At 45.9% G+C, this 23206-nt stretch overlaps 1 protein-coding gene across 4 annotated transcripts in view; it reads right to left on the bottom strand.

Annotated features, from left to right (window-relative positions):
• NAF1 (nuclear assembly factor 1 ribonucleoprotein) overlaps nucleotides 1-23206 on the bottom strand; it is a 453380-nt gene that overhangs the window by 155273 nt on the left and 274901 nt on the right. For all 4 annotated transcript variants that reach the window (XM_063920445.1, XM_063920444.1, XM_063920447.1 and 1 more), the window contains one exon: nucleotides 15645-15727. In XM_063920445.1, the coding sequence (XP_063776515.1) occupies nucleotides 15645-15727 (83 nt within the window). The remainder of the gene's footprint in view (nucleotides 1-15644; nucleotides 15728-23206) is intronic.

The raw sequence follows: 23206 nt of genomic DNA, 5'->3' as shown, positions 1-23206 counted from the left end.
TTTCTTTCACCGATATCTATGTCATAATAATTACAGTATTGTTTTCCTACTACCGGGATTTTCCTAGCTCTATAATGCAGTGACTCTCTCAATTTGATCGGCCCATCCGTTCCATCATGCCCAGAAGTAACAAAAAACAGCACGGAGCGGATCTGAATCAAAGCCTTAAAAAATTTGCCTACTCACATGCTAAATCTCCGGGATAAGGGACTGCCTCGCTACCTGATATTTCGGATTCGGAGGACTCAGACCACTCCCCATTGACCCGAAAAGACCTACAACTGCTTTTCCGTGAAATTCTGGATACGAGGAAATCTATGCAGGCGGTGGTACATACGGCAATTGCATCTCTTAAGACCGATGTTACCAACCTTGGGGACAGAACGGACCACCTAAAGTCTAAAGTGGATGACATGGTCGCTTCCCAACAGGGAAAAGGTGATGAAATTCATGGCCTAAAGCAGGAGATTCAGCTTATCCTGGAACGCCAAGAAAATCAAGAAAACAGGGCGTGACAAAATATCCTCCGCATTAGAGGAGTCCCTGAGGACGTTGATATGACGCCCCTGCATGATTACCTTAACAAACTGTTTGTACACCTTTCGCCATCGACTCCGGAGTACCATCTCTTGCTGGATAGGGCTCATAGAGCTCTCCGCCCGCGCTCCCAGGATTCCGTTCAGCCTAGAGATGTTATTCTGCAATGCCATTACTACATGGCTAAAGAGGACATTCTTAGAGAGGCTAGGAAGATCTCCAAACTAGAATTCCTGGGTCACTCTTCAAATATTCCAAGATATTGCACCTGCTACCCTGCTTAAAAGAAAGGAATTCAGGCCTATAACTTCGGTTCTTCTGGACAATGGCATTCGCTACAAATGGGGTTTCCCCTTTCGCATTTTGGTGTGGCACCATAACTGACTCCACTCGGCTAGAGATCTGAGATCTGGCTGAAGCTAAAGGACTCTTGGAAACCTTGGGCATCTCCCCTCCACCGGTCTTATCTGAGTCTCCGCAGCGAGCTTTCAGGGCCTCTCCCAGAGAGTCGACGGCCACCCCCAGACGTTCCTTGAACAGAGACTGGACGAGAGTACCCTCTGCACGGAAATCTGCCTCTGCTGGCCCTCCCACCTGATGCCTCATATGTTTATATGTTGTTTAATTATGTATTTTTCTGTTTCTGTACACTCGTATGTTGTAGTGCTGTCATTTTTCTCCTTTTCCGTCTCAACTACTGGCCCTGATTCCCCCGCACCTTGCATATATGTGTAGAAACTAAGTTCTTCCTATTATATTAGAGTACTAGTGCCTGGCGGGAGGATTTATGGCTAGAGCTCCCCTTACAGGCAACGTACCCTGCTGTACTGGAACGGACACCCTATGTTTTGTTGTATGTTAGTTTATCTTCCGTCTCAGGCAATATTTGTTTTGGCCCCGGGAAGTTATTTCTATATATTACTGGTTACCCTATATGGTACTAGGAACTAGGATGTTTTGTCCCATCTTTTCTCCCTAACACTGGTCCCTAGACTCAGGACACATGATGTTAAGTATCCGCTGTCGTTGATGCACCTGGCCCGGCCAGGCCACGTCCCCTTAGTAGGGTCTTCTACTAGTCCGGTTGTTGTCACTTAGTGACTCTTCTCTGTCGTTTCCTGACCGGCACGTTAGACCAGATATGGTTTCTTCTGGTCCCCAACTTTCCCTTCTTCCATACTTTCCCAGAGTTTTGTTTCTCTTGTCCCTTTTCCGCTCTTCTCTTGCTCAGACGTGTATTGATGTATGCCGATTGCCATGTCTGTTTATGATGTTTTTGGTCTGGTTTGTTGCAGTGATGCGATGTCCGGAGGGAGGAGGTGAGGCGTTCCGTAGAATAGACTGTCATGGCTCTTAGGATATATTCCCATAATGTTAAAGGTTTGAACATCCCTAGCAAACGCACCAAGCTTTTTCTTTCCCTTAAACAGGCCAAGGGGGATATACTTTTCTTACAAGAAAGTCATTTTAAGAAATCCCTTCACCCTGACTTAAAATCTAAATCCTACCCACTTACATTTCATGCATGTGATGCTGCGCACAAGAAAAGAGGAGTCTCCATCTTATTAGCTGCTCACATTATGTTCGAATTGATGGATAGCCATGTAGATAAATCTGGTAGATGGCTCATTCTTATTGGGAAACTAAATAATATCCTGTGTACTCTTGTTAATGTATATGCTTCGAACCAAAATCAGGCCGCCTTTTTTAGAAGTTTGAATTCACATTTGACTAGGCTCCGTAAAGGAGAAGTGATAGTGGCAGGCGACTTTAATGAGGTCCTTGACGCCTCGTTGGATAGATCCTCCCCTCCTTCTCCTCTCCCTTCTACCCCTAAACGCCCGTCCTCGGCATCTCTCGTACTACTAGATCTTTTGAAACTCCAATTGCTATTTGACTCATACAGATTAACTGATCCACTAACCAGGGACTATACTTTTTATTCCCCTGTCCATAAGTCCTACTCTAGGATAGACATGATCCTACTCAGCCGGGACCTATCCTCTAAACTTAAATCTACTCGTATACATCCTATGATATGGTCCGACCATTGCCCGATAACTGTCGATCTCCATTCTATTGCCCCCCGTCCCCCTCCTGCCTCTTGGCGGTTGAACGACTCCCTATTGCATAGCCCGGAAGTTACTAACCAGATTAAAAATTGCCTCACTGACTATTTTTTACTTCATGATCTTCCGGAGACTTCACCTATTACTTTATGGGAAGCACATAAGGCTGCCTTACGCGGCCAGGCATCTTGATTAGCCAGGCATCTAGGTTCAAAAAGACTTGGGAAGCTAGTTTCCTCTCTCTTTCTACTAATCTCCAGATTATTGAGAGACAACATAAATTTTCCCCTACCCCTGCTAATTTGGAGGCTTTGCTGGGGGAGAGGTCTGCGATCTCGCTCTCTCTATCAGAGCGCACAGCAAAGACTCTCCAGAGGCTAAATCAGTCCTTCTATGAGAAGGAAGACAAAGCCGATAGACACTTGGCATCCTGCCTCAGAGCATAGCGTTCTCGGAATGATATTCTGGCAGTAAATAACGAATCTGGCGAGGTTACACATGCCCCATGCCATAAATAGGGTGTTCCGGGACTATTATACTAAGCTCTATCATTTAAATCCGGCTGATTCAGGTCCGGGTCCCCCGGATGTTTTAATCTCTGAATTCTTGCGTCAGGCTAACCTCCCTCGCCTGTCTGAATTTGCCTCTTCGGAGCTGAATAAGGACATAACAGACGAGGAAATTGCTGCAGTTCTGAGGAACTTAAAATCTTCTAAAGCTCCAGGCCCTGATGGCTTCTCGGCTTCATATTATAAGAAATTTGCCTCCATTTTGGTCCCCCATTTTAGAGTATTGTTTAATGCTGTACTGCGTGGCACCCCATTTCCAGGCACTATGCTGGAGGCCAGAGTTATAGTTATTCATAAAGAGGGCAGGGATCCTCGAGACTGCGCTATCGGCCGATATCCCTATTGAATTTGGACATTAAACTATATGCCAAAACTTTAGCTACCAGTCTCAATGGTGTGCTCCCGTGTCTGATACACTATGACCAGGTGGGATTCATTCCTGGACTTCAAGCCAGGGACAACACTAGGAGAGCGATTGATCTCATACAATTGTTGAACTGCAGACAAACTCCATCTATTATCCTTTCACTTGACGCCGAAAAGGCGTTCGACCGCATTTCATGGCCTTTCTTATTTCAGACTCTGCAGGCGTTTGGGATATCGGCTGAATTTTTAACAGGAGTCTCAGCCCTCTACTCCTCCCCTATAGCTAAGGTTCTTACTAACGGAATATTATCCCTTGCCTTCCCGTTATCCAATGGCACGAGGCAGGGGTGTCCTCTTTCCCCCCCTGGTATTTGCCATGGTCATAGAACCCCTGGCCGCTATGATAAGAAACTCTTGACAGAATTCGGGGAGTGAAGGTGGGCTCGCAGGAATTTAAGATTTTGCTCTTTGCGGATGATGTACTGTTGTCCCTTACGCAGCCGCAGTCTTCTCTCCCCGCCTTGTATCAGATTATAGAGGAATATGGTTCCCTGTCGGGCTATAAAATCAATTTTATTAAATCCGAAGCTATGTTATTACATGTATCTGGAGACCTCAAACACTCCCCGCAGTCCTCCTATGACCTTCGCTGGCAGGCCAATAAGATTAAGTATCTAGGTGTTTATATTACTTCCCACTATAGCTCTTTGTACTTGGAAAACTTCCCGTGGCCATTAACTAAGATTAAATCTGACCTGGCAAAATGGAGGTCCCATATCATATCCTGGCTGGGTAGGATTATTGCCCTCAAAATGACAGTTATGCCACAGCTTCTCTACCTCTTTCAAACTTTACCTGTGAGGGTTCCGGAGAGGGTTCTTAGGGACACCCAGGCCTCATTTGTGAAGTTTGTCTGGAACGATAAACCTCCACGGATAGCTTTTACTGTGCTCCAGCTCGTTCGTTCTGGCTAGCCATTTAAGCCAATTGGTGGCTTCATTTGTGCCCCGAGGCACTATTGCCCGGGTAGATTTAGCAGCCCTTTCATTGGGGCTTCATTCATTGGCTTCGTTGTGGGGTCTGGGCAAACCATATCAGCTCACTCTAATGAATTCTACCCCTTCTCTTAAATTCCATCTTTCTATCTGGCATAATTCTGTCACGACATATAATCTGTCCTGCTCCTACTCCACCCTCACCCCCCTCTCGGACAACCCTGCTTTTCCCGCTGGGGTTTCACCTCATCGATTCACACCCTGGTTTAGCGCTGGGGTTCATGTGGTGCATGATCTGTCTCTCCAAGACCATTGGATGTCGATAGATGATATCAAATGTAAGGTTTCCTCTCTATACCCTCCCTTCTTTGAATACTTTCAGGTCCGCCACTTCCTTCTCTCCGTACCTCAAGCAGACGTTCTGCGGGATCCTACCTCTTTTGATTCCTTATGTACCAAAAAACCCAAATGTAGAGGGCTGATCTCGCTGATCTATTCTATGTTAGTTGGAGTTTCCTCGGGATCGCAGACTTGCCATGAAGGGGAGTGGGACCTGGGCCCCCCGCCAGACGATTCCTGTTGGGAGGAGGTACGGGAGGGCATAGCTAAAAGTTCTCTCTCAACCCGACTCAAGGAGACATCCTATAAACTATATTATCGGTGGTATTACACCCCGGACAAATTGTCTAGGATGTTCCCTTCTGCTACCCCAGTTTGTTGGCGAGGATGCAGTCAGCGGGGAACTCTTTTCCATATTTGGTGGACCTGTCCGCATATAGGCCCTCATTCCGAGTCGTTCGCTCGTTCTTTTTTTTCGCATCGCAGTGAAAATCAGCTTAGAGCGCATGCGCAATGTTCGCACTGCGACTGCGCTAAGTAATTCTGCTATGAAGAAAGGATTTTTACTCACGGCTTTTTGTTCGCACCGGCGAACGTAGTGTGATTGACAGGAAATGGGTGTTACTGGGCGGAAACACGGCGTTTTATGGGCGTGTGGCTGAAAACGCTACCGTTTCCGGAAAAAACGCAGGAGTGGCCGGAGAAACGGGGGAGTGTCTGGGCGAACGCTGGGAGTGTTTGTGTCAAACCAGGAACGACAAGCACTGAACTGATCGCACAGGCAGAGTAAGTCTGGAGCTACTCTAAAACTGCTAAGTTTTTTTTGTTCGCAATATTGCGTAAACTTCGTTCGCACTTTTAAGATGCTAAGATACACTCCCAGTAGGCGTAGACTAAGCGTGTGTAACTCTGCTAAATTCGCCTTGCGACCGATCAACTCGGAATGAGGGCCATAGTTCGCTTCTGGAATAGGGTACTCGATATACTGAATTCCCTATCTGGATTAGCGCTCGACCTGGACCCGTGGGTATTTTTATTGGCTCGTCAATATCCAGATCTTGACCCTAATTTGAATAAATTGTTTTCCCATATATTTGTGGCTGCTAAATCCTTAATTGCTAAAAATTGGAAGGCCTCCGCTGCTCCTACTATCCCTGCCCTGAACAATTATATTTGGTTTGTTGCTAATATGGAGAAGATCACTTACTAGCTACACGACTGTCCCCACAAATTTGAGCTTGTTTGGGGCCCCTGGTTGCTTATGATGTCTCCCCCACATTGATGTTAAAAATGTTCTTCTGCCCATGTCTTCTGAATTCCTAGTTATGCTGTACCTGGACCCTCCCTCCGGACGCCATCCCATCCTCTTTAGTCCTTTCTTGTCATTGAGCAATGATTTGCCCATTTGTCTGTATTTATATTGCTATGATTATGCACTATATATTGTTATATTTGGCGTACCTTCCTCCTCATGGCTCAGATCGGCCCTGTTCTTTTCTTTTGTGTCTGATCTTTTCTTCTCTCTCCCCGCTCCCCCCTTTTTTCTTTCCCTCTACCCTTCTCTGTTTCTTTTTCTCTCATATACGGTCCCCTCTTGAGGGACACCTTTGTTTGCCTGTTAACTGAAAAATTTCTTGAAAAACTCCACGGAGACAGGTTTTCACATTTTATTGTACAATTGAATCTGTTTTGTATACCTTTTTGTCTCTCCTGGTACAAATAAAGAGTTTAAAAAAAATGTGAAAAAACAATTCTTGATTTTCTGGAATTTATTTTACTGCAGCTTTAGCAGATACAATCACAAAATTATTATATAAATGGGATTAAGAAACACAGTCTATACATTGTGCAGAGTCCTACAAATACTGTCTACAATACAGTAGATCAGAAAGTTTAAACTAAGCTAATGCACAGGCCAGTCTGTTAATTAAGAAATTACTACTTATTAATCATGGGTGTTCATCTTCTCCATATACCACTTGTACAATGTCCAAAAATAAAATAAAAATCAGCGTCTTCCCAGTTATTTCATTTATGCAGCATCTAAAACACCATGCAGAGCTTTATTGTTACTATTTTATAGTGCATTCATCTTATTAATAATGCAGACTGAGTTTAATAATCCCTCTAGAGATATGCCTACTGTTATAAGTACCCCTTGATAGAAACCAATTTATAGCAGGAAAAATAAAATCTAGCTGTTGTACAGTTTTAAACTGCATGCTCACATCACTGGTTCCAATCATATTCTGACGTTTACTAATACATGGGTACTCTCATGACAGAACCAAATCAGGTTAATGCGTTGTTTGATAAATGCATGACAGAGCAACAAGCCATATACAATAAGCATAACACCGGCAAACAGCTATAATACCCAGGCTAACAAAGGTCATAGGGATGGAGTCAACTTTGTATCAATAAGATGAAGGCAAAGTCCACAAAAAAGTTGTGTCTGACCAGTTATACTGAATATAAATTATTGAAATTACCAGAACAGAGAAACAGAAATCTGGGAGAAATTAACTGGGGCATAATTCAAGGGGACAAAAACCTAGCTGATTACACTGACTCGCCCACAGTAGGAAACCCGACTAACCACTTTTACCGCACAGGTTATCGCCATATTATGATGTATGAAGGTCTTAAGGAACTATCCCCATATAGTTCATCATCCCCTCTCCCCACAGGACATCACATGACACCAATTCTATAGCCCAGAATCAGTTAGCTGTGTTAAATTACTAAAAATAATAATTTTAATATATTTTGCGCTCTTTCTCCAATAGGACTCAAGACACAATCTATAATACAGTACAGTAACAATACAGTACAGAAACATTTTCATAAAATACAGAGAGCATGGATATACTAAATGGACATTAAGGGAATGCAATAAGAGAATGCTTGAATATACAGAAAAGTCTTGAGTTTTTGAAAGATTGTAGAGTGTGGCAGTCTCGAACTGTGCGGGGAAGTCCGTTCCATAGAGTTGGAGCTGCATGGCTAAAATTCGACCCACAGATGAATTATGGGATATTCTAGGTCCAGGTTGATTATCCCATATCCAAAATGCTTGGAACTAGAAGTATTTTGAATATCGGATTTTTCCGTATTTTGCAATAATTGCATACCATAATCATGGCGATGGAAGCCAAGTCGAAGCACAGAATGCATTTACGTTTCATATACACCTTATAAATACAGCCTGGAAGTAATTTAATACAATATTTTTAATAACTGTGTATTTAACAAAGTTTGTGCACATTGAGCCAAGTAGAAAACAAATGTTTCACTATCTCAGTCTCACTCAACAAATTTCGGATTTTGGAATATTTGGATATTGCATACTCAACATGTATTGCTAAATATCCTTCATCTACAGATCACAGCAATCGAGTGGGGCAGTATGGAATCAGAAGCTGCTTCAGGTACCTGGGGTCCTGGTGATGTAGGGCTTTGAATGTCAATAAGACAATCTTGAAAAAGATTTGCCATCTTACAGGCAGCTAGTGAAGAAAGTACACAACGGGTGTTACGTGGCTGGAATAGGGCTGGTTGGTTAATAGCCTGGCAGGTGCATTTTGTACCAGCTGTAAGCGGTGCAATTTTTTTGCTGGGAGACCAAGGTAGTTGGCATTGCAATAGTCTACTTGAGACGATACAAATGCATGTAACATTTTTGTCAGATCTAGATAGGGAATAAAGTGCTTGATTCTGGATATGTTCATCAAATATTTGAATAAGGATCTTATTGTGGCTGATATATGATGTTTAATTGTCAAACCTACATCCAGGACAACGACAATATTCTGTACATGATCAGGGCTTTGTAATTCTGAGTCTCCATGTGTAAATCCAGTTGGTTGGCAGAAAGCATGGGCGATAGTTTAGAAGCTTGTGGAACACCACATGGTAGTGGACCTGGTGATAATGAGTATACGCCATACTCGCCTACCATATATTTTTCCTCTCTGGGAGAAGCCCGGATAGGAGATACAGATGCGAGGTCACTGGGGGGGGTCTGCTAGGATGGGCTAACCGTATCATTAGGCACCACCCCTCAATGCAAAATTGCCACCATTGGTGCGTATTCGCTTAGAGGCAGGGTCAAAATGACCCCGCATTTCTATTGATACACGTCACTAAGCCCCACCCCCTCCAAGAGGACAGCGGGAGCTTCTATATTAATCACCCCATTCCGCCCACTTTGCTAGGAAGTGGGTGGGATGCAGGAGGGTTGCCCACTCTTCCGGAGCTGCGGGGGACTACCCGAAAAATCAGGTGTCTACCGCAGAACCCAGGAGAATGGGCAAGTATGGTATATTCCAGATAAAAGTCTCTGTGGCCTGCCGGTGAGAAAGGATTTGAACCAGCTAAGAACTGTGCCATCCAGTCCACAGAAATGTTTCACGTGCTCAGAATCCCATGTTCCACAGTATCAACTGCTGCAGAAAAATCCAAAAGAATTACATTTGAACAGTCGCATTTTTCTGTTCAAGTCTCCTTCAGGCTCTGACAGAAATCTGCATTAAGTGCAGCCTGCTAAATAGCAAGGCTAACGGAATCCGTCCCTAAACGTAACTGTATCGTGTATTAGAGCAAAAAGCTGCATAAACCACTTATTTTTAATTATAAAAGAAAAATAATAGGAATTTGATACCTACCAATAATTTATTTTCTCATAGTCCATAGTGGATACCTGTGATCTATACCCCATGGTACCATAAAGTACAGATCAGGTCCACTGGAGCCTGGCACTTTAAAACCTTTAGTGTGTGTGTGTGTGTGTGTGTGTGTGTGTGTGTGTTCGTTCCTTTCTCCGCTCTATGCCCTTCCTACCAGACTCAGTCTAGGAAAACTGTGCCCGAGGAGACGGACATAAAATGATAGAAGGAATAAAGACAACAGCGGTGAGGCAACAAGCCAATACACAACCATAACCAAAAGGAGGGCGCTAACCAGAACAGAAGATAGCAACACCATCCCAACCAGGATAGCAAGGCAATCCCAACATAACAGGACCACAACGTCGGTCCAACCAAGTACTTACACAGGTAAGCAGGAACGAAGCACTGAGGCGGGCGCCCAGTATCCACTACGGACTAGGAGAAAATAAATTACCGGTAGGTATCAAATTCCTATTTTCTCTTACGTCCTTAGTGGATACTGGGTATCTGTACTTTAGTACCATGGGGAAGTCCCAAAGCTCCCAAACAGGTGGGAAAGTGCTGAGACCCCTGTAAAACCGCCTGACCAAACTGAAGGTCATCCTTGGCCAAGGTATCAAACCTATAGAATTGAACAAACGTGTTCGAACCAGACCAAGTTGCAGCTCGGCACAATTGTAGGGCCGATACACCCCGGGTAGCCGCCCAGGAAGACCCCACCGACCTCGAGTGGGCCTGAATAGACTTCGGTAAGGGCAGAGCCGCCGAAGTATAGGCCTGTTGAATGGTCAACCAGAGCCAACACAGCCTTTATTAGGAGATCGTCTAAATAAGGAACTATGTTCACTCCCATCATGCGCAGTTGCAGCATCATCTCCACCATGACCTTGGCGAAGACCCTCAGAGCTGTGGATAATCCAAAGGGTAGGGCCTGAAACTGGAAATGGTCATCCAAAATGGCGAACCTGAGGTAAGCCTGATGAGGGGGCCACATGGGAATGTGTAGGTAAGCATCCTTGACATCCAGAGACACCAAGAACTCCTCCAGAGCGGACACCACTGCCCGCAGGGAATCCATCTTGAATTTGAACATCCGCAGATACGGGATTAGAGACTTCAGGTTCAAGATGGGTCGCACCGAACCGTCTGGTTTGGGAACGACAAAAAGACTGGAGTAAAAACCCCTGTTGCGTAATGGAGGAGGTACAGGAACCACCACCCCTGTCTGCAAAAGCTTTTGAATAGCCTCTTGCAAGGTAACCTTTGCTGCGGGTAAAGCTGGTAAGCCCGACATGAAAAACCTGTGAGGAGGTAGTGTTTGAAATTTCAGCCGGTATCCTTGGGAAAGGAGATCCCTCACACAAGGATCCCGGCTGGGCTCCGCCCACACGTGGGCGAAGAATTGAAGGCGAGCACCTGCCTGAAAGTCACCTTGCTGCTGGGGCCAACCGTCACGCGGAAGGCTTAGCGGCAGGGGATCCGTCGGTCTGGTCCAGGTAGACAGCAGGTGCAGGTTTCTTACCACAAGATCCTCTGGAAGTGGTGGAGACCCCTCTGCCCCTGAACCTCGCCACACGAAAAGACTGCAAGGAGGGTCCGATGTAAGAACGTCTAGCAGGTGGCACAGCCGACGGCAGATAGGTAGACTTACCCGCAGTTGCTTGGGAGATCTATTTATTTAATTTGTCTCCAAACAAGGCATCACATGTAAAGGGAAGATTTTCCACATCCTTTTTGGCATCAGCGTCAGCCGACCACTGACGTAACCACAGAGCTCTGCGTGCCGAAACAGCCATAGCAGAAGTGCAGCCATTTATCTAACACAATTCTTTAATAGCTTCGCTGATAAAATTTGCAGCATCCTGTATATGTTGCAGTAGAGTAATGACCTCATCCCTGGGTAGAGAGTCTAAACCATCAATAAAGTTATCAGACCACTTGACCACCGCCCTCGAGATCCACCCACAAACTATTGTGGGGCGTTGTGCTGTGCCTGCTGCTGTATAAATTGCCTTAAGCGTTGTCTCAATTTTACGGTCAGCTGGCTCCTTCAGGGATATAGCCCCAGGAGCAGGCAGTACCAATTTCTTACACAATCTGGACACAGATGTATCGACCAGCAGGGGTTTATCCCAGACCTTCCTGTCCTCAGCTGGAAGGGGAAAAGTAGATAAAAACCTCTGAGGAATTTTAATTTTTTTTATCAGGGTTTAACCAAGCCTCCCTAGTCAGAAAGTTTAACTCTTTAGACACCGGAAAGATAGCTGAACTCTTGGGTCTTACATTAAAGTAAAACTTCTCATCTGGTTCCGCCTCCTGATTCGGTGTGTGAAGGACCTTCCTTATCGCAAAGATGAGAGCCTCCACCCCAGAGGACAGAGAGCTGTCCTCGTCCATATCATCGTCATCCACATCTGGCTGATCAGAATCAGAATGGAGAACCTGTGGCAGTGAGCGTTTATGTGAAGCCACTAGAGGGGGCTGAGAATCCTTCTTGGTATCTGCTGCTTTAGCCACACAATCAATGAGTGTTTTAACACCTCTCTCTCTCTCTTAGCTGCAGCTATTTCTGAATTTACATTTTGAATAATGCTCTTAAAGCTATCCAACCAGTCAGTTGCTTGTGAACTGTGTCCCTGTGGAGATTAGGAACATTGCTTACACATAAGTGACCCCGCAGAAGACGTAGCAACATAACCACGACCACAAATTCCTTCACAGCTGTAAAATAGCGCAGCTCACTGACCGAACACCTCCACATAGACCATAGAGAGCCCCTGGAGAGACACTGAGGAACGGAGACCAGCACACAGAACACAGCAGCACAATGTGTTAAAGTATGTGTATGACCTGATAACAGTGCAGCGGTGCTACCACCGGCGTGCTCCCCGCTTCCTAGGACCCCCTGGTACCAGTTGTACAGCCTGTAACAGCATGGGTCCTGGAGCAGCATCGTGCATGCAGCCCGTCAGAGCCACAGCAGCAGGAAATGGCACGTTCCCGCCGCTGGTCCCACTCCGGGAAGCCCCACCCCTTGTAATGGCGCACGGTCCCTACAGTTTATACTGGCCACGTTTAACAAGAAACACAGGTAGATGTATCTCAAACAGTCCACACAGCGCCTTGAGGCAGTGAGCACTGTGGGGCAATAGCTCATAGCCAGTTCGTCCGCGGCGGGCACCGCAGCTCCAGGCCCGTGTCCGCCGTGCAACATACCGCCAAAACTACACCAAGGACCCCGGCGTAACACTCACCGCACCTGGTCTGTGGCATCTGTTAGAGGGTGGCGGCTAGCTGCTGGCGTGGGCACACATACTAACAATGTGTGATAAGTACCTCAGGAGCGCATTGTCCTGTCAGCTGGGATTACGAACCATTCACCCCAAGGAGGTTGGTTCGGTCCCCCCTCTAAGTCCCATGAAGCAGGTAGTCTGTTTGCCAAGCAGAGCTACCTGAAAATAATAAACTAAATTAAATTTACAGAAAGATCTCTGTAGCTCCAGAGAAGTGCACCCGGCTCCTTGGGCACATTGTTCTAAACCGAGTCTGGTAGGAGGGGCATAGAGGGAGGAGCCAGCACACCCATACACACACTAAAAGTTTTAAAGTGCCAGGCTCCAGTGGACCCAATCTATACCCCATGGTACTAAAATACAAGACCCCAGTATCCACTCGGACGTAAGAGAAATGAGGTCCTCCACCCCTGGGGACAGAGAGCTGTCCTCATCCATATCATCATCATCTACATCAGGCTGATCAGAATGAGACTGGAGCACCTGTGGTAGTGAGCGTTTATGTGAAACCAACAGAGGGGGCTGAGAAGCATTTCTGGTATCTGCTGCTTTGGCCATAGACTCAATAGACTGCTTCAACACCTGTCTATCCTTTTTAGCTGCAGCTAATTCTGAATTGACATTCTGAATCATGCATTAAAAATGGTCTAACCAGTCAGGTGCCTGTGAACTGTGCCCCTGTGGAGATAAGTAGCATTGTTCACACATGAAGGACCCTACTGATGAAGGGGTAGAGTTACAAGCAGCACACAACCATGTCCACAGACATATTGACACAAGTGAAAATACAGCGCAGCTCACTGAAAATGCCTCCACACAGACCCTAAAGAGCCCCTGGAGTGACGCTGAGGAACCCGAGACCAGCACACAAACACAGCCCCAATGTGTGAATGTAAGAGTATATCTAATATAAGTGCAGTGGCGCTGCCGCTGGAGAGCTCCCCCCTGGTACCAGGACAGAAGTCTGTAACCGCGTGGGTCTCCGGAGGAGCAGCGTACATGCAGCCTTGATCTGCAGCAGCAGGAAACGGCACCTTCCTGCCTCTGGTCCCACTGCGGGAAGCCCCGCCCCTTGCAATGGCACGCGGTCCCTGTGAAATGATTTATTTATACTGGCATAGTAAAACTCTGACAGTGCACACAAAGCCTTTCCTGACAGTGAGCACTGCTGAGGAGAGCCAGTTATGTCCGCGGCGGGCACCGCAGCTCGTGACCGCCGCGCTACCTGCCGCCAACTGCACCGGGGACCAGCTAACAGAGACCCCGGTGTAACACTCACCGCACCTTGAACTTCGGCATCTGTTAGAGCAGGCCTGGCCAACGTGTGGCTCTCCAGCTGTTGTAAAACTACAAGTCCCATCATGCTTTGCCACAGTTTTGCTATTAGGGAATGCTAAAACTGTGGCAGGGCATTCTGGGATGTGTAGTTTCACAACATCTGGAGAGCCACAGGTTGGCCAGGCCTGTGTTAGAGGGTGGCGGCAAGCTGCCAGCGTGGGCACAAATACTAACGATGAGTGATCAGCACCTCAGGAGCTCAGTGTCCTGTCAGCTGGGATTACGAAACATTAACCCTCAGGAGGTTGGGTCGGTCCCCCTTCTAAGTCCCATGAAGCAGGTAGCCAGGTTGCCAACCAGGGCTACCTGAAAATAACTAACTAAAATAAAAAAATAAAGGAAACTCTCTGGAGCTCCAGAAAAATGCACCCAGCTCCTCAGGTACATTTTTCTAAACTGAGTCTGGTATGAGGGGCATCGAGGGGAGGAGCCAGCACACACACATACACACACACTAAAAGTTTAAAGTGCCTGTGGACCCGATCTATACCCCATGGCACTAAAGTACAGAACCCCAGTATTCACTAGGACGTTAGAGAAAACCTGTTTAAACGAATGGTAAACCTTTTCATGAGAATAGTCATGCAACATATATTTCAAATGAACTGTACATGCACTTGCAAAATTGTGCACATTTCCAGAATCTATAAGGAAATATAATGTGAAAGAAAAAAAAAAAAACCGCTAGAAAAATAGGCCGACCCAATGATTTTCCTGATTAATCAACTCAATTTGTTTGCAGTAAAACTTCCATGCAAGGTTGAAACACTGCACTGGAGACTGTGAATTGTAGTCAAAATTCAACTCTGGTTAAAACAAAATGTACTTTATAATATAAATATAGGGACTAGTGTTTACGTCAAGGGTTGTTTTTCCCCTTATACAAGAGTTCTGCTTTCAAAAAATCAATACAGCCAGGCTAATCCACGTGGCACAGGGCAGACCACAGGGTAACAGAAAAGCTTGTCAATTTTCCCATATATGCTAAAGGGATGTGGCTAAGATGTTGGCTGTCGGGATCCCGGTAGTTGGAATGCCAACGCTGGAATCTCAAAAGCCTCCAGAATGCAGATGCCGAAATCCAGACAGGGTCTATAGACCAACGCCGGAATCCCAACCGTAAATATTCCTCAGCACACTGAAATAATTTGGTTTGCCCAGTGAAATATGAATGCTGTGCCTCTCCAGGAACAAGTGGACATGTCAGTCAAGCTGCACATCAACATTTGTATACTGCCTGTTTTCTGGGCATGCAAACAGCGATTTTATGCTACTGAAATTGGAGTAGGTTGCACTGTGCACCGGTCTCTAAGCCACCATATTTTATAATATATATATATATATATATATATATATATATATATATATATACACACACACACACACACACATACATACACATATATATATATATATATATATATGTATATATAAAATATATTATATAAATAAAAAGCATGTAACATACCTTCCCAGCAGCACATCGATCCTCCTTAAAAACAACACTGTCCTCATTTAGTGGGGGAATGTCACGCAATGATTCGATAATTACTGGGGAGAAAAATAATACACATGAAAATTTATCTGTAAGCAGGCTACATTAATCATGGTTTTTACAAAACTATTTTATTGAAGTATACTTCATAAATCCATAACAGCTACTGAGATGACGGCTTTCTATAGTTTATCAAGAAATTGGCTGCTAAAAAAAAAAAAACATGTTGTATACTGCCTGGTAAGTATGGAAAAGTAAAATATTCATCTGAATTATTTACAATACAGTCAGACCGTGGAAGCAGCGGCCACAGCAGCCTAACCATGGTACAGTAATACAAATAGGCATTTAACATATATGATCAGTTTTGTCCCAAATTTCATGTATTGCAAAATCTAACAGTAAGCACACTTTTGAAAGGAATTATGAATAACATCCACATCCCCTCTCTTGCAGGTCCTTTACTGGCTACCGTTCCCATTCAGAATCCAATTCAAGCTTCTCACACTCACCTTCAAAGCCTTACCCACTCTTCTACCTCTTATATCTCTGACCTCATCTCTCTTTACATTCCCACCCGTCCTCTTCGCTCTGCTAATACACGCTGTCTCTCCTGCCAACTGATTACCTCCTCCCACTCCAACCTACAAGATTTTGCATGTGCTGCTCCCTATCTCTGGAATTCCCTACCTCTCCCCATCCGACTCTCCACCTCTCTACAAAACTTCAAACGGGCTCTCAAGACCAACTTCTTCACCAAACCCAGCCAACTCTTCTCCTAACCCTCTTGTCTATGCTCACTGTCTACCCCTTCTGTGTCACCCCTGTCTGTTAGCCCTTTACCTTTTAGATTGTAAGCACGCAAGAGCAGGGCCTTCTTTCCTCATGTGCCTTACTTATACTACCTTGTACCCCATACCCCCTTTGATGGCACCTAACCCGTGTCCTATACTGTAAATGCTGTTTTCTTGTTTGCTCATTTGATTATGTACTGTGTAATGGGCGCTGCGGCTCCCTTGTGGCGCCATATAAAGAATACAAATTATAATAATTAATAATAATTAAGTTACTTGTAAAAGGAGATATAAAACTTTGGGAGAGATGTACTAAGCACTGATACAAGTGGAGACGTGAGCCAGTGGAGAAGTTGCCCATGGCAACCAATCAGCATTGATGTAGCATTTATAATTTCATACTATAAAAGTATACAGAGCAGCTGATTGGTTGCCATAAGCAACTTTGCCGCTTTTATCACTGCTTAGTACGTTTCCCCCTTAAACAGTACTTGTAGCCAGGTAATCCCTATCCACCTATGTTCGAGGCATCAATGTAAAGCAACAAAGCTGAGCTAATGGAATGACAACTTACTGTACGCATTTACATGACAAACAGCAAACATGAAGAGTACATAATGTAACAGTCCAAGTTTACTGCTGAGCACAAAACAAGTCCACTATTAGAGCAACATTTATGTGTACACTATGCTTGAGATGAACCATTGCTGAGCGTTCATTGTAATCTATAATTACTACTAGTAGTTCACAATTAAAAGCATTGTTAAAATTAGAATCCTTTATTTAAAAGCTTACATAGAACTGGGTCTCTGTGACCAGCCATTGTTTTGGTACCTCCACTAAAGTGGTAATTAAGGAGACAGGGTGGTGGGGGCCATAAAATTTAAGACGTGTGTGGGAGTTCTGTCAGCTCATGTTTACAAGCTCCATCAAACAACATGTGCTAAAACAACAACACAGATCTCCACAATGGCAGTTACAGATCACTCAGAAAGGTTCAGTCTTGGAAACACATTGTTGCTTAAAAAATAAATAACACTCCACCCCTCCTCCCCTCAAATTCATAGGGTTCAACAGATGTTGTCCAACAATATGCCATACAGGTCATCAAATTAAAATTGTTTTGTTGATGCAAATACCTTCAGACATAGAACGCCAAGGCTGTGGACAATCAAACACAACCAAAGAGGTTAGAAAACACTTTTCACAGTAAGTTTCAATAAATAAAAACTGATGTACTAAAACTGCATGAGCCTTATGATCTGACCGCATATCCTGTGATTTGCAACATTTGCCAAAAAAGTCATAACAGTGATCACATCAACACTTGTACAGACATCTATAACACCCTGAAAATAGGATTTTGGTTACCTACCGGTAAATCCTTTTCTCGTAGTCCGTAGAGGACGCTGGGGTCCACATTAGTACCATGGGGTATAGACTGGTCCACCAGGAGCCACTGCCACTTTAAGAGTTTAATAGTGTGGACTGGCTCCTCCCTCTATGCCCCTCCTACCAGACTCAAACTCCGACACACGTCTAGCAGAAGCTAAGGCCAACAAAGTGACAGCCTTCCACGTGAGAAACCTGACCTCAACCTCCGGTAGAGGTTCGAAGCAATCCGATTGGAGGAACTGTAACACCACGTTAAGATTCCAGGGCTCAGGGAGGGAAGCCAGTTGTTTCTGGAAGAAAATGGATAGGGACGAAATCTGGACCTTTACGGATCCCAACCTCAGGCCCATATCCACACCTGCTTGCAGGAAGAGGAGAAACCGTCCCAGTTGAAACTCCACTGTAGGAAACTGCTTGGACTCACACCAAGATACATATTTTTTCCAAATACGATGGTAATGTTTAGACGTTACTCCTTTCCTAGCCTGTATTAGGGTAGGAATAACCTTATTCGGAATGCCCTTCCGAGCTAATATCTGGCGTAGCCGCGGTAAGTCTTGATAAGCGAATAGCCCCTGTTGCAGTAGGTCCTCCCGAAGAGGAAGAGGCCTCGGATCTTCAAGCAGAAGACCCAGAAGATCCGCGTACCCAGCCCGCCTTGGCCAGTCCGGAGCAATGAGGATTGACTGAACTCTTGTTCTCCTTACGAGCTTTAGAATTCTTGGAATGAGTGGAAGTGGTGGAAACACGTACACTGACTTGAACACCCATGGAGACACCAGGGTGTCCACTGCTTGTGGGTCCCTCGGCCTGGAACAATAGCGTCGAAGCTTCTTGTTGAGACGAGAGGCCATCATGTCTATTTGGGGGTAACCCCCAAAGGTCAGTTATTTCCTTGAACACCTCCGGATGGAGACCCCACTCCCCTGGATGTAGATTGTGTCTGCTGAGGAAGTCTGCTTCCCAGTTGTCCTCTCCCAGAATGAAGATTGCTGAGAGCGCCAACGTGTGTCTTTCTGCCCAGAGGATGATTCTTGTTACCTCTGCCATTGCAGCTCTGCTCTTCGTTCCGCCCTGTCGGTTTATGTAAGCCACCGTCGTTACATTGTCCGACTGCACTTGAATGGCACAATTTTTTTAGAATATGAGCCGCCTGAAGAAGACCGTTGTAGACGGCTCTTCGTTCCAGGAGGTTGATCGGCAGGCCGGCCTCCAGACTTAACCACCTTCCTTGGAAGGTTTCCTCCTGAGTGACTGCGCACCAGACCCAGAGGCTCGCATCCGTGGTCAGAAGGACCCAATCCTGAATCCCGAACCTGCGGCTCTCTAGAAGGTAAGGTAATTGGAGCCACCAGAGGAATGAAATCCTGGCCTTTGGCGACAGACGAATTCTCTGGTGCATGTGGAGATGAGATTCTGACAACTTTTCCAAGAGATCCAGTTGGAAGGCCAGAGCATGGAACCTCCTGTACTGGAGAGCCTCGTAAGAGGCCATCTTTCCCAAAAGGCGAATGCATTGATGAACAGACACTCGGGCTGGCTTCAGGACATTCCGGACCATTGTTTGTATCACCAACGCCTATTCCTGTGGGAGAAACACCCTCTGCACTTCTGTGTCGAGGATCAGCCCCAGAAAGGACAACCTCTGGGTTGGTTCCAAATGAGATTTTGGAAGGTTCAGAATCCAACTGTGGAGTCTGAGTAGTCGGGACTGCAACAGCCTCTCCTTGGATGATGCCTTTATTTGCAGATCGTCCAGATATGGAATGATGTTCACCCCTTGTTTGCGGAGGAGAACCATCATCTCTGCCATCACCTTGGTGCTGTTGAGAGGCCGAATGGCAGGGCATGGAACTGGAAATGACAGTCCAGTAATGCGAAACGGAGATAAACCTGATGCGGCAGCCAAATCGGAATGTGGAGGTACGCATCCTTGATACCCAGGGATACCAGGAATTCCCCCTCTTCCAGACCTGATATCACTGCCCTTAGAGACTCCATTTTGAACTTGAACTCCCTCAGAAAGGGGTTTAGTGATTTTAAGTTCAGAATGGGCCTGACCGAACCATCGGTTTCGGTACCACGAAAAGGTTTGAATAGTAACCTGTGTTCTGCCTTTGAGGAGGGACTGGTACAATGACCTGTGCCTGCACTAACTTCTGGATGGCTCCCTGCAGGGTAGCCCTGTCTGCCAGCAAAGCTGGCAAGCCCGATGTTAAGAACCGATGAGGAGGGAGATCTTGAAATTCCAGCCGGTACCCGTGGGACACAATATCTAGTACCCAGGGGTTCAGGCCGGACGACACCCAGACGTGACTGAAATGTCTGAGTCTCGCCCCCACCGACCCTACTTCCAGGCTACGCTGTCCACTGTCATGCGGAGGACTTAGGCGCACCTGAAGCAGGCTTCTGTTTTTGGGAACCTGCCGCAACAGGTTTCATGGATTTTGGTCGGCCCCCTCTAAAGAAGGTGTTGGCCAGTTTGGTCTTTCTTGGTTTAGAAACCCGTAAGGACTGAGATGCAGGTGAAGAAAAAGTTTTCTTCGTAGCAGGAGCTGCTGAGGGAAGAAAAGGGGACTTACCCGCTGTAGCCGTGGCAATACACGCATCCAATGCTTCCCCAAAGAGAGCCTGACCTGTGTAGGGTAGGGTCTCTCCTCTCCTGGATTCCGCGTTGGCAGACCACTGGCGCAGCCACAGTCCTCGACGAACTGAGACGGACTTGGACAAAATTCCTGCAGCCGTCGAACCCAGGTCTTTCATGGATTCCACCGTAAATCCTGTATGTTACATAAGAACAATTCAACGTCACTTTTATCATTCATTTCTCAAGTAACGTGTCAGCTTTACTATAGCTTTAGAAATCCATACACGGGCCATGGTAGGTCGTAGTATCGCCCCCCGAAGCCGTGTATGTGGATTTGAGCATAGCATTAATCCCGCGATCAGCCAGTTCTTTCAACGCGGCAGAGCCCGGGACTGGTAAAACCACCATCCTTGACAGTCTGGACACAGATGTCCCAATTCATTCTATCCTCCTCTCAGGATATTACAAACAGCGTTTAACACATTAGACGCAGGGAAGGTTAGCAAGGCTTTCTTATGGTCAGTAAGCCCCCTCAGCAATATGTAACATATATAGCTAATGGCCTCCCACATGAGCTGCACCCCCTGCAAGGGGTGCCGCCCGCCCCCCCAGCACGTCCCCATCACCGTTCGCAGTCTGTGCAATGCGGAGCTTCAGACAAAAAATGGAGCTGAACTCTGCTGGGTTTGCACTGAGAAGAAGCTCCGCCCACCAAAGATGGCACGTCTTCCCGCGCAATTTCTATATACTGGCCTGAGGATTCCGTCGCTAGCCGGGGGATTCAGTCCCCAGCCAGCGTCCGTGTACTGAGGATTCAGTCGCTAGTCTGGGGATTCAGTCTCCGGCTAGCGCCTGTGACCAGTTTAGGGTATTTAGACTCTGGTTCAGCAACGTGATTACATTTCTGTGTACATGAAATAGATTCCTCCTGAGAGGAAACCACTTCAGCAGCATATGACACAGAGTCCCTAGACATGGCTACGAAAGGTATTGAACACCCACATACACACACAGGGAATTGTCAGTCACAGCTCCCCCCCCCATCCCCAAGTATGGCAGAGAGAGAGACAGAGATTGGAGCCAACCCACACACAACGCTCTGAGGTAGAACAAATAAAACTACCAGAGCTATCTGTGTACCTTAATAGACTACACAGATTTTACACCCCCCCCCCCCCCCCTCCCTTTCTACAACCCCTTGGTACCGCTCAGGAAAGTTGGAGTTGATTGGAGGGACAGCCTCCTTGTACAGGAACTGCAGGCAGGAAAATGGCGCTGAACGCTGCAGAGTCCGCTCTGAGGAGATTTTCCGCCTCCTGAAGATGGCGCGTCTTCCCGCACAATTCTTTATACTGGCCTGAAGATTTAGTCGCTAGCCTGGGGATTGAGGGGCAGATGTATTAAGCCTGGAGAAGTGATAAAACAGTGATAATTGTAAGGTGATAACGCACCAGCCAATTAGCTCCTAACTGTCGATTTACATATTGGAGCTGATTGGCTGATGCGTTATCACCTTGCATTTATCACTGCTTTATCACTTCTCCAGGCTTAATACATCTGCCCCTCAGTCTCCGGTTAGTGTCTGTGACCAGTGTAGGGTATATTAAGTCGCTGGCTCAAGACGCTCCTCATAGTGTGTGCTGCTGAGCCTTCCCGGAGCGCAGCCGCTCCTACCCTTGTGCCGCCATATCTCGCCATCTTCTGATCTTCTGGCTCTGTAAGGGGGTGATGGCATGCTGTCGGGGTGAGCGATCCCCTGTGGCTGGGAACGTTCAATCCCCTCAGGAGCTCAGTGTCCTGTCAGCGGAGATAGTGGCTCAGACCCCGCAGGGCGGACACTACTCCCCCCTTAGTCCCTCGGAGCAGGGAGGCTGTTGCCAGCAGCCTCCCTGTAAAATAATATACTCTAAAAAAATAACTTTACTAGAGAAACTCTGGAGAGCTCCCCTAGCTGTGACCGGCTCCTCCGGGCACATTTTCTAACCTGAGTCTGGTAGGAGGGGCATAGAGAGAGGAGCCAGCCCACACTCTCAAACTATAATGTGCCAGTGGCTCCCAGTGGACCAGTCTATACCCCATGGTACTAATGTGGACCCCAGCATCCTCTAGGACTAAGAGAAATCTCTGTTATTGAGCAGCATTATTGACAAAATAAAATTTGTTAGATAAATATTTTTAAACATTTGTGTCCTTGCTGACCTTATTTATAATCAAATCTAAAATCATGTACTCTAACCTCTAATTATATTTTTGCAGTTTAACAGATAACTCCCTCATTGAATATCAGTCTTGAGCTCTGGTTCTCCAGCTGTTATGCAACTATACATCCCAGCATGCCCTGCAATAGTTTCAGCATTTCTTTGTAACAGAATTGCTGGCAGGGCATGCTGGGCCTTGTAGTTACACAGCCGCGGCTGAGCCACACGCTAGCCAGGTTTGGAATAGATTATAAAATACATCTTTCTCATATACATTATAATCAAACAAAAAAAATCACCTTTTCTATCCTTATTTCATTTAGTGGAACTATAAATGATGCTGCTCAGTATAAATCAGAAACAACGAACAAATTTAAATAAATTAAATGTATGTTTTAATATAATTTCCTAACACATAACACAAAGTATACCACACTACAGATCAGAATTCTTTGGGAGGCAAAGTGATAAATGAGTTTAAAGCGCACTGTGGGACGTATTTAATTAGGGACATTTTTTTGTTAGTACTTTTTGCTATTTTTTTTGGCAAATGGGGATTCG

Source organism: Pseudophryne corroboree, chromosome 1, assembly GCF_028390025.1.
Source record: "Pseudophryne corroboree isolate aPseCor3 chromosome 1, aPseCor3.hap2, whole genome shotgun sequence".
Lineage (NCBI taxonomy): Eukaryota > Metazoa > Chordata > Amphibia > Anura > Myobatrachidae > Pseudophryne > Pseudophryne corroboree.
This window is presented reverse-complemented; position numbering and strand designations above follow the sequence as displayed.